Source organism: Colias eurytheme, chromosome 19, assembly GCF_061535395.1.
Source record: "Colias eurytheme isolate Ceu_HAF_F1 chromosome 19, ilColEury1 Martin Lab GWU primary, whole genome shotgun sequence".
NCBI classification, from domain to species: domain Eukaryota; kingdom Metazoa; phylum Arthropoda; class Insecta; order Lepidoptera; family Pieridae; genus Colias; species Colias eurytheme.
Window position 1 is genome coordinate 841,347 of NC_142998.1, and position 14,900 is coordinate 856,246.

Sequence of the window (14,900 nt, forward strand, 5' to 3'; positions counted from 1 at the left end):
TTGACATTTACTTATAAATAAAGTCTAAAGGCATTTAAATTTAAATGTATTGATATAGGAAAAAAATAATTACCTATAAATTGTTATAGTTGTTTCACACGCATTTGATTTTTTTTACTGATATTATGTATGGAGATAAATAGATATAATTAAATCATGTATTGTGGCAGATTAATATTAGAAAATATTTCAGATTGGTAGATTTTTTTAGTGTATAAACTGAACATTCTCTTAAAATGCTTGGAATATGGATCGATACTGCGTTGGACAGATATCTAACACGCTATATTTATTTCATTTTAAAGTATCGAAAAAACATATACATGTAACACACACACCTCAATTTTGTATTAGTAAATGCCATTTACCTGCTTCTTTTTCGTCCCCATAAGTACCTACCTATTATACTATACCTCTTAACTATTTAATATTTATCAACATAATCTTTATGATTTAATTTTTACAAACAGAAAGGCAGTTATTCACCAACATTAATTTTTAACGTCTTAGCTTTAAAAGATATAACTTTTAGGTACAGCATAAAGTTCATGCATATCTCTTTTGTTTTTTTTTTATTTATGTACTGAGAATGACTTAACCGTTTTCCTGAGACTTTTATTTACTAAATATTACCTCAAAATTTACAATTTCAAATGTCAGTAAAATATAATAGGTGAATGAACATTGGGAATAACAACCTAGTTAGGTACTTGTTCAATTATGTATTGATTTAATTATTTCAACTTATTCTCAGTAAGTAATTTAAATAAAAAAAATACAGTTTCATCATTATCTATCACGGTTAGATAGTTATAAAATGTATTTTTTTATTTTTTCATAATATTTATTATCTGTGCTCTTACATACAATACCGATTTCCAGGAGCTCCTCCCCTACAGTCATGTGACACAAATCGCTAGCAAAGACCTGCGCAAGCGCATCGCAGCGGCGTTCAACCATTGGCTACGAGTGCCTGAAAATAAGATGCGAGAGGTCGTTGACATTATACAGATGTACAGCGATAGTAGTTTGATGTAAATATGCGATTTTTTTTTATTATTAAGCAAAACAAAATTATGTTATAATTAGATTGTATGATTGTATAAAATATGTAATCTTAAAAAATTACGAAACAAAAGAAGTTACTCTATAGATACTAATATTACAAAGCTGAAGAGTTTGTTTGTTTGAACGCGCTAATCTCGGAAACTGCTGGGCCGTTTTGAAAAATTCTTTCGGTATTAGATAGCCCATTTATCGAGGAAAGCTAGGCTATAATATATGATCAACAGGAGCAGAGAACTGAATGTAAAACCGCGGAGCACAGCTAGTAATAGTAATAAAATCGCTTTTATCCCTATTCCCTTTTCTTTCTTAAATCAATATACCGATATTCTAGTCTTGTAAAATTACCAATCAACTCATAATAATGCAAACATTATTATGAAACACTAGCGGTCCGCCCCGGCTTCGCCCGTGGTACATATTTACGTTTTCTCTACATAAAAACCATCCTCGTACTTCAAGGAATATAATAAAAAAAGAATTATCGAAATCGGTTCAGCCGTTCTCGAGTTATGCGCTTACCAACACATTTTGCGATTCATTTTTATATATAAAGAAGATTTCAGCCAACTTTTAGATCGACAAAATAAAGTGACTAGGGTGTGTAAGATACATGTTTATTTTCCAAAAAAAATCCTATTACCTATTTTATTTATATTAGAATTATTTATAAGCGATACCAGTTAAGAAATACACTCAGTTACCTATAATATGAGTATATGAAAAACGTATAAGGGATCAAATAGACATAACTCACTCGTAAGTGCCATACTTTCGCAAGGGCAATAAATCTTAGGAAATCGGCAATCCATCCATTATTGATAGCTAGCAAAAAATATATTCTAGTTCATAGTCTTTTGTGGAATAAATTCTCATTTTGGGTGTAAGTTCTTCCTTAATAAATAACTCAAAAAATCTTTCTTATTATTAATTGTATTCTAATTCAAAAACAGGTTTTTTTTATTTCTTTGTCCTATACACAATCAAAACTAGATTTAATGTAGCAATTAAAGGTGCAACTAAACCTCAGCTTTTTAAAGACCTGCAATAAGGAGTCTTCATTTATTGATTAAATTATCGATTTTCTTTTTTTACCTTTCGAATTTTTTTAAGAATAGAATAAAACTGCGTATTTTGCTGGATTAAATATTAAATTCAATCCATCGATACAATACTGTATTTTATCGATGTCACTGTAATAATGTTTCGTATTGGTTGAGATGACACAAAACTGAAATAGCAGAAGAAATTCGATTGCTCACGGGTGGCCGCGACGGTAGGCGTTGCCCCGGCATGGCAAAAAGACGCGGGTTCGAATCCCGCCTCATGATCGAATTTTTGATAAAAAATCTCGTTTATTAGCATTTTAAAGCTATAATACTCCTCAGATTAGACGACATACAAGACGGTAACACAGTCCGGCGCGGGCTGCCCGCCGCTCACTGCGTGTATGGAGTCCCGTGGGCTGCGAACACATCGGTGCATGTGTTTGTGTTGGTGCTGTTGAAGTGTTGCAAGTTGGGGGATAAGGTAAATAAAAATGAAAGAATTTGCATATTTTTTAATTGTTTTTGACTTCTATATACACACCACTATAGAGATCAACTTATGAAAATGTACAGTGAGATCACAATTATAAAGATTAATTGTATCTGTATCGATAGGTACAATTTGTAAACACAGATAAAGTGTAGACAAAATTTGTCTGATTCTAATTTACTCCTTTGACACATAATTTCATAATAATCAGTTCCTATATTGTGTAAATTATACACTTTTTTTAGAGTTTAAAATTACATTACCCTACTTACAACTAATACTACTTATTACATTACCCTACTTACAACTAATACAGTTTTAGTTTCGGAACAGTTTCAAAGATAAGTATATGTAATGCATAGAAATCGAAGTATTTGCGAACAAACATTTAGTGACCTTTGACCTTTAATATCCACAGATGCGAGGAAACTCAAAACTTTGGAAGGTAAAAGCTATCTAACCCGTATATAGAAGTTTATTTGTTTGCCCTCAGATTCGGTTTATACGAGTTATAAAGGTCACGACAAATATTGGAATGGCTTATAAAGTTTCTTTCCTTTACTTTTTAATTTTACATATTAAAAAGTAATAGCAAAGTAAAGGAAAAATTATACATAATATGCATTTAAAAAAAATACGTGTGGCACTCGAGGACTGCCGCGGTAAAGCTATTGCATAGCATCACATGGCTGTGCCGGTTGGAGTGGGGGTGTTAGGTTTTTTCGTTACGGAATTTTTACATTCGGTCGCCGCGCTCAAAGTCTGAGATAAAAGCTATGCAATGGCTTAAAAATATATTTACATTTCATAATAATCAAATTAAATACTGAATTTATTTGCAGTTTCTATTCCCTATAAACCTTTGTTGGAAATAGGGGTGTTATAAGTATTCTATATCTGAGGCAGCTTTCATACGGACGTACAATACGTTTTATAAGACTTCTCTTTGAACCTATAGTTGGTGAATATAGGAGCAGTTGACTTGAAAATATTCCTTTCTTATTGGAACTAGAAAATCTCAGCCAATAACTTAGACTGTAAATTTAACAGCACTGTGATCATATTTGTCGGGGATATTTAGTATACTTTTATCCAGCAATCAGCATTCTCAAAAAAATAAAGGTTGTTTTATTTCAAAGTTTTAAATAAATCGAAACTATAAACTATACATATTATGTTATTAAATATTACCTATTCTCATATAACTATATGAATTTTACCATAAATATGGAGCCCTTTAAGAATAATGCGATTGCTTTAATTTAATCGAGCTAAATCCCACGGCGTTACTCGCGTTGTACCCGGTTAAAAAAGTAGCCTTGGTGCTAATCCAGACAGATCTATCTCTGTACTAAATTTCATACATATCCAAACAGCCGTTTTTGCGGGCAAGAGTAATAAACATACGTTCAGTCGTTCATACAAACTTGTGAGCTTATAATAATATTATGTACTTGTATTATTTTCGAGCTTTTAACCTATATTTGTGTATTTACTGCCTTTTCAGAACTTATTTTCCCGTATAAGAATTTTCTATACATTAGAAGAGTAATATTAAATTACCTTCGATTTCAGGCGCAGCAAATCTTCTCTGAGCAATCACTAGAGCTGATTCGAGATCAGGGCAAGGAGATATATCGGCGGGACAGTTTCATTTGTCCCTCTGAAGAGGAGTACAAAGCGATGCTTCAACAGAGTACGTAACGAAGTAATTCAACTGTGTAGTGGTTTTGTGGTTCTAGATAGTTCTTTGGAATTTTGAATTGGAACAAATGTTGAGGTTATGGCTTCTAGTTTTTGTAGATTGTGGATTTTTAACCGACTTCAAAAAAGGAGGAGGTTATTAATAAATAACTTTTATTAAACTTAAATTTTAAATCACCTCACAGCTTATCGCCCGCAATTTCGCCTGCATTTTCGAATGAACTTGATTATTTTTCCGACCCAAATATCGACCAATAGAATTGCACCATTCGACGTCACGTGGTACAACCTACATGGTATTATACTGATAATTTTTTGAAAATTTTCTCTGGTCGTTGACGTCAAACTGACAGGTTGAATTCAATTGTGAAATTATTGGCCGACATTTGGGACGGAAAAATAATCCCCCGAATACCACACGAGCTTCAAAATTATCTGGCATTTCCCTCAAGGTTCCCTGCAAACAAATAAAGTCGTCAAGTTTTTCAGGAATTTATATAATAATTTTAATAATTTTGAAGCTCTTGTGGTATTTATTATAAGTGAATAACTTGAAGTTCCATTGTGAATGAGATGTTAATCCCGATAGACAAATGGCCAGTAGCTTATATTAGGTAATCTCTACTCTCCAAACTAACAACAGTCACAAAAATAATATCATTAATTCGTTCTGTTGTGATAAAGAAAAACAATCACATACATTTTCACATTTCATTTCAAATATAAGTAAGGAAGTAAAGAATAAAGATAATAATTGATTATTTGTCTACACTAATATTATAAAGAGGAAAACTTTGTTTGTTTGTTTGTTTGTTTGATTGTAATGAATAGGCTCATAAACTACTGGACCGATTTTAAAAATTCTTTCACCATTCGAAAGCTACATTATCCACGAGTAACATAGGCTAGGTTTTATCCCGGAAATCCCACGGGAACGGGAACTATGCGGGTTTTTCTTTGAAAACGCGGGCGAAGCCGCAGGCGGAAAGCTAGTTTAGAATATAGTTAACATTCTCCCTCTTATAATTTACTCTTGATAAGTTTACTGTTTAAGAGTTCATATGTTATTTCTAGTATATTAATTTAATGTTATTTGACAATTACAGAAACAGGAAGTATGTTCAATTTGGCGTGTCAACTTATGCAGATGTTCAGTGATAACAAAACTGATTATTCCAATTTCGCGAAGACCCTCGGCATGTACTTCCAGCTGAGAGATGACTATTGTAATATTATACAACCAGAGGTAAGTATTTAAAATTGATACTATTTGTATTTCTTAATATACTAATTGGAAAAAAATATTTTTAACAAAATTATAGGAAAACTGGTTTTACTTAGAAATTGACCTTGCAAATGAGCTTCTTCTTAGTCGTGCACTCTTGACAGAGTGGTCGTGGTTATGGTGATGGTGCTCTATTCCTGTTAGATGTGGTCACTTCTTTGTTCGCTCCCTGTCCAACAATACGTCTCCATTTCTGACGATCGGTAGCATTACGAGCACATTCTACAAGGCTGGACTGGGTCGTTTTACCGATAAGGTCGGTCCAACGTGTAGGTGAGCGGCCCCGTGATCTTTTGCCCTCAATTTGTCCCTGCACCACAAGCCTCTCCAAGGAATCCTCATTTCTGGTGATGTGGCCAAAGAACTTCAATATTCGCATCTGCACAATCGACGAAAGCCTATTTTCGATGTTTAGTTCCTTGAGTATCGAGACGTTGGTTCGGAACGACGTCCATGGTATTTTCAGCATCCGCCTCCAACACCACATCTCCAGTGCATCAATTTTTCGGCGATTCTGCATTTTGAGCGACCAGGTTTCCGCACCATATAGGAAGATAGGAAATACCAGACATTTCATAAGTCGTACTTTTGTGTTCTTGGTGATGCGCCTGTCCTTCCAGATTTTATTTAGTTTTTCCACTGCAGATCTTGTGATAGCGCATCTACGTCCAATTTCTTCTTCACATCCTCCTGTGTTGGTAATAGTGGATCCGAGGTATATGTAGCTGTTTACCACTTCACAATTAGCAACATAAAGTGGTCCTTCATTTTCTTGTCCAGTTCGATCAATTATCATGACCTTCGTCTTATTTCTATTGAGTGTCAAACCGAATTGCATGCTTGTTGTTTCTAGACGACTCAAGAGTTCTTCCAGTTCTTGTTTTGTTTGAGCAAGAATTGTAGTATCATCAGCGTATCTTAAGTTATTTATCACACGACCACCTATTGATATGCCTCCATTCCACCCATCCAGGACAATTCTCATTATGTATTCTGTATAAATATTGAACAGCAAAGGTGATAACAAACATCCCTGGCGAACTCCACGCTCAGTTTTGAAAGAGTCTGAGAGCACATCATCTACCTTTACTACTGCTTTGCCATCCTCATACAGCCGTTGCACCAGAAATACAAGATGTCTTGGTACCCCCATTTCCAACAGAATCTGCCAAAGATACTTCCAATTGACTGTGTCAAACGCTTTATGAAAATCTATAAAGCAAACAAAAAGAGGTGAGTTAAATTCTCTCGATTTCTCGATAATTTGCCGAAGTACAAGTATTTGTTCACGTGTACCTTTTCCCTTCACGAAGCCTGCTTGTTCAGGTGCGATTTGACAGTTAAGATAGGATTGCAGTCTTGTGTTTAGGATATGGAGTAAGACCTTACTTGCGTGCGATATGAGAGAAATGAGCCTGTAATTATTGCATTTCTTTGTAGATCCTTTTTTATGTAAGGGTTTAAATATCGATTTAGACCAGTCGCCTGGCCATATTCCAGATTCCCATATTTTGCAACAGATGTTATACAAGAGGTCGACCCCAGTTTCCCCCATAGCTTTAAAAACCTCTATAGGTATTTCGTCTAATCCAGTGGCTTTATTGTTCTTAAGATGTCGTATCCCTGCTCGCACTTCGTCTCGTAAGATATCAGGCTCTCGGTCAGCAATGAGGTTTATCTCATATGTTGTACTAGTTAATGTGGAGTGATTAGCGAAAAGGGACACGCAGTATTGTTTCCATATATTCACTATGTCATTTATCTCCGTTACCATTTGACCGTCAGAATCTTCTATCGCCCATGTCTTAGGTCTAAATTGGCGTGTTAGATATCGCACCTTATCGTGCAGCTCTTTCGTTTGTAGTTTATCTGAGTGCTGTTCAAGTTCTTCACATATCTTTGCTAAAGCTCTATTGCGATCCCTTCTACAAGAAGATTGAATTGCCGATCTTCTGGCATTGAGCTCTAAGCTACTAGCTCCCCTGCTTTTGAGTAGTCGTCGTTCCTCTATTAATTGCCATGTCTGTGGTGTCATCCAGTGTTGCTTCTTGTGTGTTACCTTTTGTTGTTGAGATTCTGACAGTGCCTCTAGTATGTAATTCTTTGCAGCAATCCACATCGAGTTGGCATCTTTATTCTTGTTATCAGTGCGCCACGTAGAGTGCTTGTTTTCGATTGATGTCTTGAGAGCACTTGGGTCATTTATTTGGATTCTTTTAGTTGTATTTGCTTGTCTTGCCTTTTGAAGTTTTACTCTTAGATAGCCAATAAGGAGTTGATGGTCAGAATGACAGTCAAAATGAGCTTAGCAATGGACAAAAAATCTTCATGAACTTATTACTGTAGCTAGGAGGTACTCTGTAACAAAACACTGAACATAATTAATTCATGTCTTATTAGATTGTGTCAAATTTTGTTTTTTTACCCAAGTGGCACACCACAGATTATTAAATAGTTGTACATTCACCGTATTCTTTTAACTGAAATCAAAACTATAAATAACCATATCATATCCTTCGCAATATATCCTTAATTCCTGAGTCAAACAGACATATTAAAGCAGCGAACAACAGACGTGAACAGAACAAGCGTAAACAACGTAAACAACAGAAAAAGCGTAAGCCGGATACCATTCCAAAATATCAAACATGCTCAACGTTAATAATCGTTTTCACTTCTGTCGGCACTCCCGGAGTGCAACCCGTCTTTTTTTAATATGTAGATAGAGTGATTCAAGAGGAAAGTTTTAGTATATAATTTATTATGTTTTAGACAAAGCGGGCGAAGCCGCGGGCGGAAAGCTAGTATATAGATAAAATCGTAATGAAAAAGCTTGCATTCTCGTATTTCATAGTCATAGAGAACAAGGTTGAAACCAACTTAGTAGGTTCTTCAATTACTTATCTTTTACTAATTAATCAATTTAAACTGAAAAAATAACGTTACTATTTTAGTTAAATTCAATGTTCAAACTGTAAAAACACCTTACCGTATACGGCATCTGTGTCATACTATTTCAATACTGCTTCTAATCCATTATTCCGCAACGCCGTACAAAAATCATGGAGACAAGGAGAAAAAATCTCTACCTGTACCACAGACTAATAATAATATACTACGTATTCTCATCTGCACTCAGGTGGACAGCTTACAAGTGACGGCATAGTGCTCAATCTTATTATTTTATGCTCTTATATCGTTCTAGATAGGTCACCTGGTGGTTCAAATGACCCATAATTTTTTCAACATGGATCTATAGTCTAAAAATATAATATATTCTGTCAACCAGGACAATACATCTTCAAAAAATATAATTGTATATGCTGACAGTTGTAGTTGTAATATTTATAATCTGTTGCAGATACAACGTTTTGGCGGGAACCCACTGATGACAGCCGTGTTGGACATGCTACAGTTGGAGAATTAATTAAATTGTGATATTATTTATTGTTCAAATTATGCGCTTTATTTATTAAACGATATATTTGTGTAGTATTGGATATTATTAGTACGTCTTTTAGGGCCGATTTTTCATTGCTTAGATAAAACTTATCCGTCCAATAAAGTATTACACGATAATATTAAAAACGTCACGTAAACTGTCAAATACGGGCAATTAGAATACGTTTTTAAAATGGTAGTTTTATACATAATTCGACGAATAAGTTTTAACCAAGGATTGAAAAATCAGCCCTTATTCGTAATTCTATATCAAGACCAAATGTTTAACATTTTATAAATCTCTCATTAGTTATCTCTGTAGGTAAGTAACATTTTATAATTTGAAGAATTATAACCAAAGTAGGTATAGCGGTAACTAAAATAATGTTTATTTACCATTAGTAAGCCATTTTATTTTAACGGTAACCAACAAACATAGGTACTGAATTTATCCCTACGTATATCTAAAAGACTTTAGGTTTAATATCTACAGGAAATTAATTAAATAAGCTTAAAATGATATCGTTTTGGCAGAATATCCAACCTTTTTAGGGTTCCGTAGCCAAAATGGCAAAAACGGAACCCTTATAGTTTCGTCATGTCCGTCTGTCCGTCTGTCCGTCTGTCCGTCTGTCACAGCCGATTTACTCGGAAACTATAAGTACTACAGTGATGAAATTTGATGGGAATATGTGTTGTATGAACCGCTACAAAAATATGACACTAAATAGTAAAAAAAAGAATTGGGGGTGGGGCCCCCCATACATGTAACTGAGGGATGAAATTTTTTTTTTCGATGTACATACCCGTGTGGGGTATCAATGGAAAGGTCTTTTAAAATGATATAAAGTTTTCTAAAAAACATTTTTCTTAAAGTGAACGGTTTTTGAGATATCAGCTCTCAAAGTCGTAAAAAGTATGTCCCCCCCCCTCTATTTTTATAACTACGGGGTATAAAATTCTAAAAAAAATAGAGGTGATGCATGCTAATTAACTCTTTCAACGATTTTTGGTTTGATCAAAGTATCTCTTATAGTTTTTGAGATAGGTTGATTTAACTGTAATTTATTATATTTGCTGCTACGGAACCCTTTGTGCGCGAGCCCGACTCGCACTTGGCCGGTTTTATTAATATTAGGTAAGGCTGCTGCGCCAAAAACTATTTCGTATACAACTCATATCACACTCCTATTTTATATTTTCTATTGTGTAATTTTACCCAGATACTGAATATTTTGCTTTGTCTTTCCTTTTAAAATAAAGGACAACTTGAATCATTTATCTTTATAATAAATTCATATATAATATTAAGTTGTAATTTTTAAATTGAAAAATGCTAATTATTGTACGAACGATTTGAAAATACACAGTTTAGAATAATCAGATATCAGATATGTAAAATTAATATATTATTAATCTATACGTTGCACACTTCTCACATTTTTTATTTGTATTAAATTTCTCCATAGTACATCTTTGTGTCCCTTTCTAAATGTGCTAATCAACTACTCTTAATTTCAACAAACAATATTTTTTTATTAATATGAAAACAATAAACCCAACACAATTCTAATGATCAAAACAAGACGTCATAAATAAAAATCCTTCCAGTGCTGTAGGGCATGCCAAAGAAATACACATACATACACCCGAAAAACATAACCCTCTTTCTCGCTATCGGGTAGAAACATAAAATACAGAAAGCGAAATAAAAAACAAAACACTTCATTCAAAAATCTTGGCATAAACAAGTTTAACAAAATATCGTTCAAGCTAATTGCCCGACTAGTAAAATCCAGGACACTGCGTCAGTTCCCTGGCAACTTGCCAGCAGGATACAGCAATAAATGATTAGTCTGCAATAGCTGGAGGTGAGTTATGTTACCTTTTATGTAAGATGTTTGAATTTAAAGTGTATTTTGGCTTCGTGCATTGAAGAAGACGTTATAACGTAATATAATATGAGGATGGTTTTTATATTTTTAAGCATAAACGGTTGAAGGATTTTGGTGTAATTTACTATAAATAGCTTGTAATCTCAAAACTTATCGACGTAAATTGACATACGTTTCAGACAACAGTCAACAGCCGTAAAAGTTCTGTAAGGCAAAATCACTTAGGTACGTTTACTTGCTGTTTATGTTCATAATCGATACATTATTGACGTAGGTAAATAATCATAATATATAACTCATATATTTTTGTTTTCATTGACAGCTAATCATATCATCACCCTAAACCGAAGCTGAGACCTGTCGTATGTTCAGAATGTTATTTACCTAGCTTTACATTGAATATAATCTATAATAGGTACCAGGAAAAACAAAAAGGATAAGGAAAGGAAGGTATAGATCTTTTTACAGATCGTATTTGCTTATATATAAAAGGGCAACTGGATGTAGTTAATTATTTATTACTTTCCGCCCACGACTTCACACTTTGGTTTTATCGCGATCACTGTTCCCCATACCAATTTCCCGGTTACATAATGCGTTTACGTTTATTTATAATAGCTGCTCCGCGCGGTTTCACCCCCGTGGCTCCGCTCCTGTTGGTCGTAGCGTGATGATATATTATAGCTTATAACCTTCCTCGATAAATGGACTATCTAACACCGAAAGAATTTTTCAAATCGGACCATTAGTTCCCGAGATTAGCGCGTTCATAATATTAGTATAGATGTAATAAACAATTGTGTCTCTCAAGATAACATCTATTCACGTAAGTATATAAAACCATAGTATAAAGAGAACAATACTTTCAAACGTGATACTAAACTTACATATCATACATGACAGTTATCTGCGAATATAATATAAGATAGGTACCTACTTATTTTGAAGTATGATCGTTTATTTCAGACACCGTAGAATAAAATTAGCCACAAAAGTTACGCCTGTACCAAATATATTCTAGATCAATACTCAGAGCTATACCTAAAAAGAAAGTCACGTAGGTAAATTCCTACCACGTTTCCGCAGTTTTAGCTCAAACTACGTAGGTTTGTCAATATTTTCGTGTGAGGTCAATCGGTCTGTAACCTTTTTAGCTAGAAGGAATTAGAAGTAAGAAAAATTAACGCAAGGGCGTCTAGCTGTGAAATAATATGACCGGTAATCTAATTATTCTGTCTTCAGGAAACTGACGTAAAGGTTACATTAATTAAAACAATATTAGTGATAGAGTCTTACAACATAATATGTAAAACTAATATTTTTCTTGCATTTGTTCTTCCTATACCATTCATAAGTAGACGCTTTGTCCCATGTCTTTGTCTTTCATTTTTTACATGAATTTAATAATAATTATGTTCGCCCGCGTAGGATAAAAATTAACAAATGAAATACTATACTAAAACCTTCGTCTTGAAACATTCTATCTATTAAAAGAACCGCATTAAAAACCGTCACGAAGTGTTAACTTGTAATATACAAAATTGATTCAACATAAATTACCTACAGAATTACAAATTAAGAACTAGAACAAATAGAAGATAAAAAGATGGAATCTAAATATAAATAATATGAAAATAACCACTTATATAACAATCCTACTAATATTATAAATGCGAAAGTTGTGAGAATGTGTCTGTGTGTGTGTGTGTTTGTTACTCTTTCACGCAAATACTACTGAACCGATTAGAATGAAATTAACACGTTCACTGCGGCATGTCCAGTATCGGGCCATCAGCGACTACACCACAGTGCGGCGCCCAAAATCGCAGTTTTCACCGTGGTGCGGCGAGGTTTTTTATATGTTAATCAATGACTAGAAAAGAGACAAATATATTTTTGTGATCACAGTTTGAAGTAGGACTCAATTTCGTTTAAAAATCGTATGGCAAAATATTGGACCAACGCATAGAAAAGAAACCGTTTCTTTTGTGTGCGGCATGTCAAATATTTTGCCATGGACAAGCACCTCATGCCGCACTGTACTGCGAGCGCGCCGCGTGTCAGTCTCGCATAGTGATGCACCAGGACCGAAGCACTTTTCTTTTGAGTTTTTTTAAATGACAATGATACCTTAAAGGCTTTAGTTTTTTTACTTTCTTTTATTTCGTAGCATAAATGCAAAAATGTGATGACAGTTGTGAAAATAATATAAAACATTAAAACAAAAGTTACTGAACAAATTAAAACAAAAGTTACTGAACAATTTCCTGATAGTACTCTATCAAGTACCTTGTTTTATATGTGTTTTTTTTGTATCGACGATCTCGTTATCTGTTAACAAACAGACTGAAATATACAAAATTGATTTATATCGATATCGATGTTTTATTTTACAGTGTTTCCCATCGCTATTACTGTAAACATGCCGTATCAACGCAGTGCGGGATGGCAAATAATTTTTCACAAAATCAGGGGTTTACATTTTCCCTCATATCTTTTAAACTATTCGGTCAAACTAAAAGCAATTCATGCGGTATATACTAAACTATATATACTATTATCTGAAAAAAAAATTTTTGAAATATCTTGAAATTTCATGAAATTATTAACCTTCAAAGTCAGAAGGTGCGATGTGATAAAAATGGCTCATGACGCACAGTGGTGAACTTGCCGATGTGAAGTATGGAAGACATGCCGCAACAACGGTAAGTTTGGCATTTTAGGTGCCGCAGTGAACGTGTTAAGCACACATATAGAGGGTAACTTGGATTAACATATAGGATAGATTAATTTATCCCGGAAATCAAAAGGGAACGGGAACTATGCGGGTTTTTCTTTGAAAACGAGGGCGAAGCCGCGGGCGGAAAGCTAGTTTAACCATATATCGATTGACCCAAAATGCGTAGGAAAACCAACTCATCTATATTATTGCACAAAAATTAATCAATATGAGTGCAGGCATTCGATTTTTAATGTATAAAACCGCTACGGTATACAAATTTTCAGGTGTGTAAAATCTTTGAATATGTACTTCGTATTACTATTTAGTATACATATATGACACAGATGCCGTACAAAAATGGTGGTCCACAAAGTCGGAATTTATTTTTATTTTCCGACAATTGCCGGGGTAAATTTGGTCATTTGATTTTGTACGGCATCTGTGTCATACTATTTCAATACTGCTTATAATCCATTATTCCGCAACGCCGTACAAAAATCATGGAGACAAGGGGAAAAAATCTCTACCTGTACTTTCGAATTCTCATCTGCACTCAGGTGGACAGCTTACAAGTGACGGCATAGTGCTGAATCTTATTATTTTATGCTCTTATATCGTTCTAGATAGGTCACCTGGTGGTTCAAATGACCCATAATTTTTGCAATATGGGCCTGTAGTCTACAAGCTATTTATTTAACAAAGTGGGAATTATTCAGGGCAGTGAAAAATTCGTGACTTAAAAAAAAACCTGGTCACAGCAAAATTAAAATGATTTAGGTATTTCGATTTAACCTAACAAAGGCAATTATAACGAGCATCAATACAATTTTTCAAATAAAAAATAAAATATTGAGGCCGTCTACACATTTGAATGCCGACACTATTGAACAAAAAATATCCAATTAGTAATTTTCGTACGTTATGCACGTATATATGCATATTTGGACGATTTTTATTAAAATATAGATGATTATGACGACGATGATGATAAAATAGAAATTTTTCCGTAACAAAATACAAAAATAGCTTCATATGAAACACCTGATGAGGTTTGCAATTTGATCGATCGTGACCTTGAGGTCATCGACCCGGGATATAGGGCGAAGGGAGTAAAGGTGGGTCGGGTGGAACTCAATTTAGATTAATATTTCAAGAGATTTATGAAGTAATAAGGGATTATTTTAATTGGATATGTAGGAATATCAGCTTGAGATTTAAGTTGTTTTTAAAATAAAATTATTATGAGAAA

At 34.0% G+C, this 14,900-nt stretch overlaps 1 protein-coding gene across 1 annotated transcript; it reads left to right on the plus strand.

The window, feature by feature from the left end:
* Window positions 1-653: 653 nt before the first annotated feature.
* Window positions 654-9,020, plus strand: LOC149899923 (geranylgeranyl pyrophosphate synthase-like). The gene is made up of 6 exons (XM_090113365.1): window positions 654-659; window positions 883-1,034; window positions 2,454-2,595; window positions 4,180-4,300; window positions 5,415-5,554; window positions 8,955-9,020. Exons 1-6 carry the CDS (start codon window positions 654-656, stop codon window positions 9,018-9,020), a joined length of 627 nt encoding a protein of 208 aa, XP_089969491.1.
* Window positions 9,021-14,900: the final 5,880 nt, after the last annotated feature.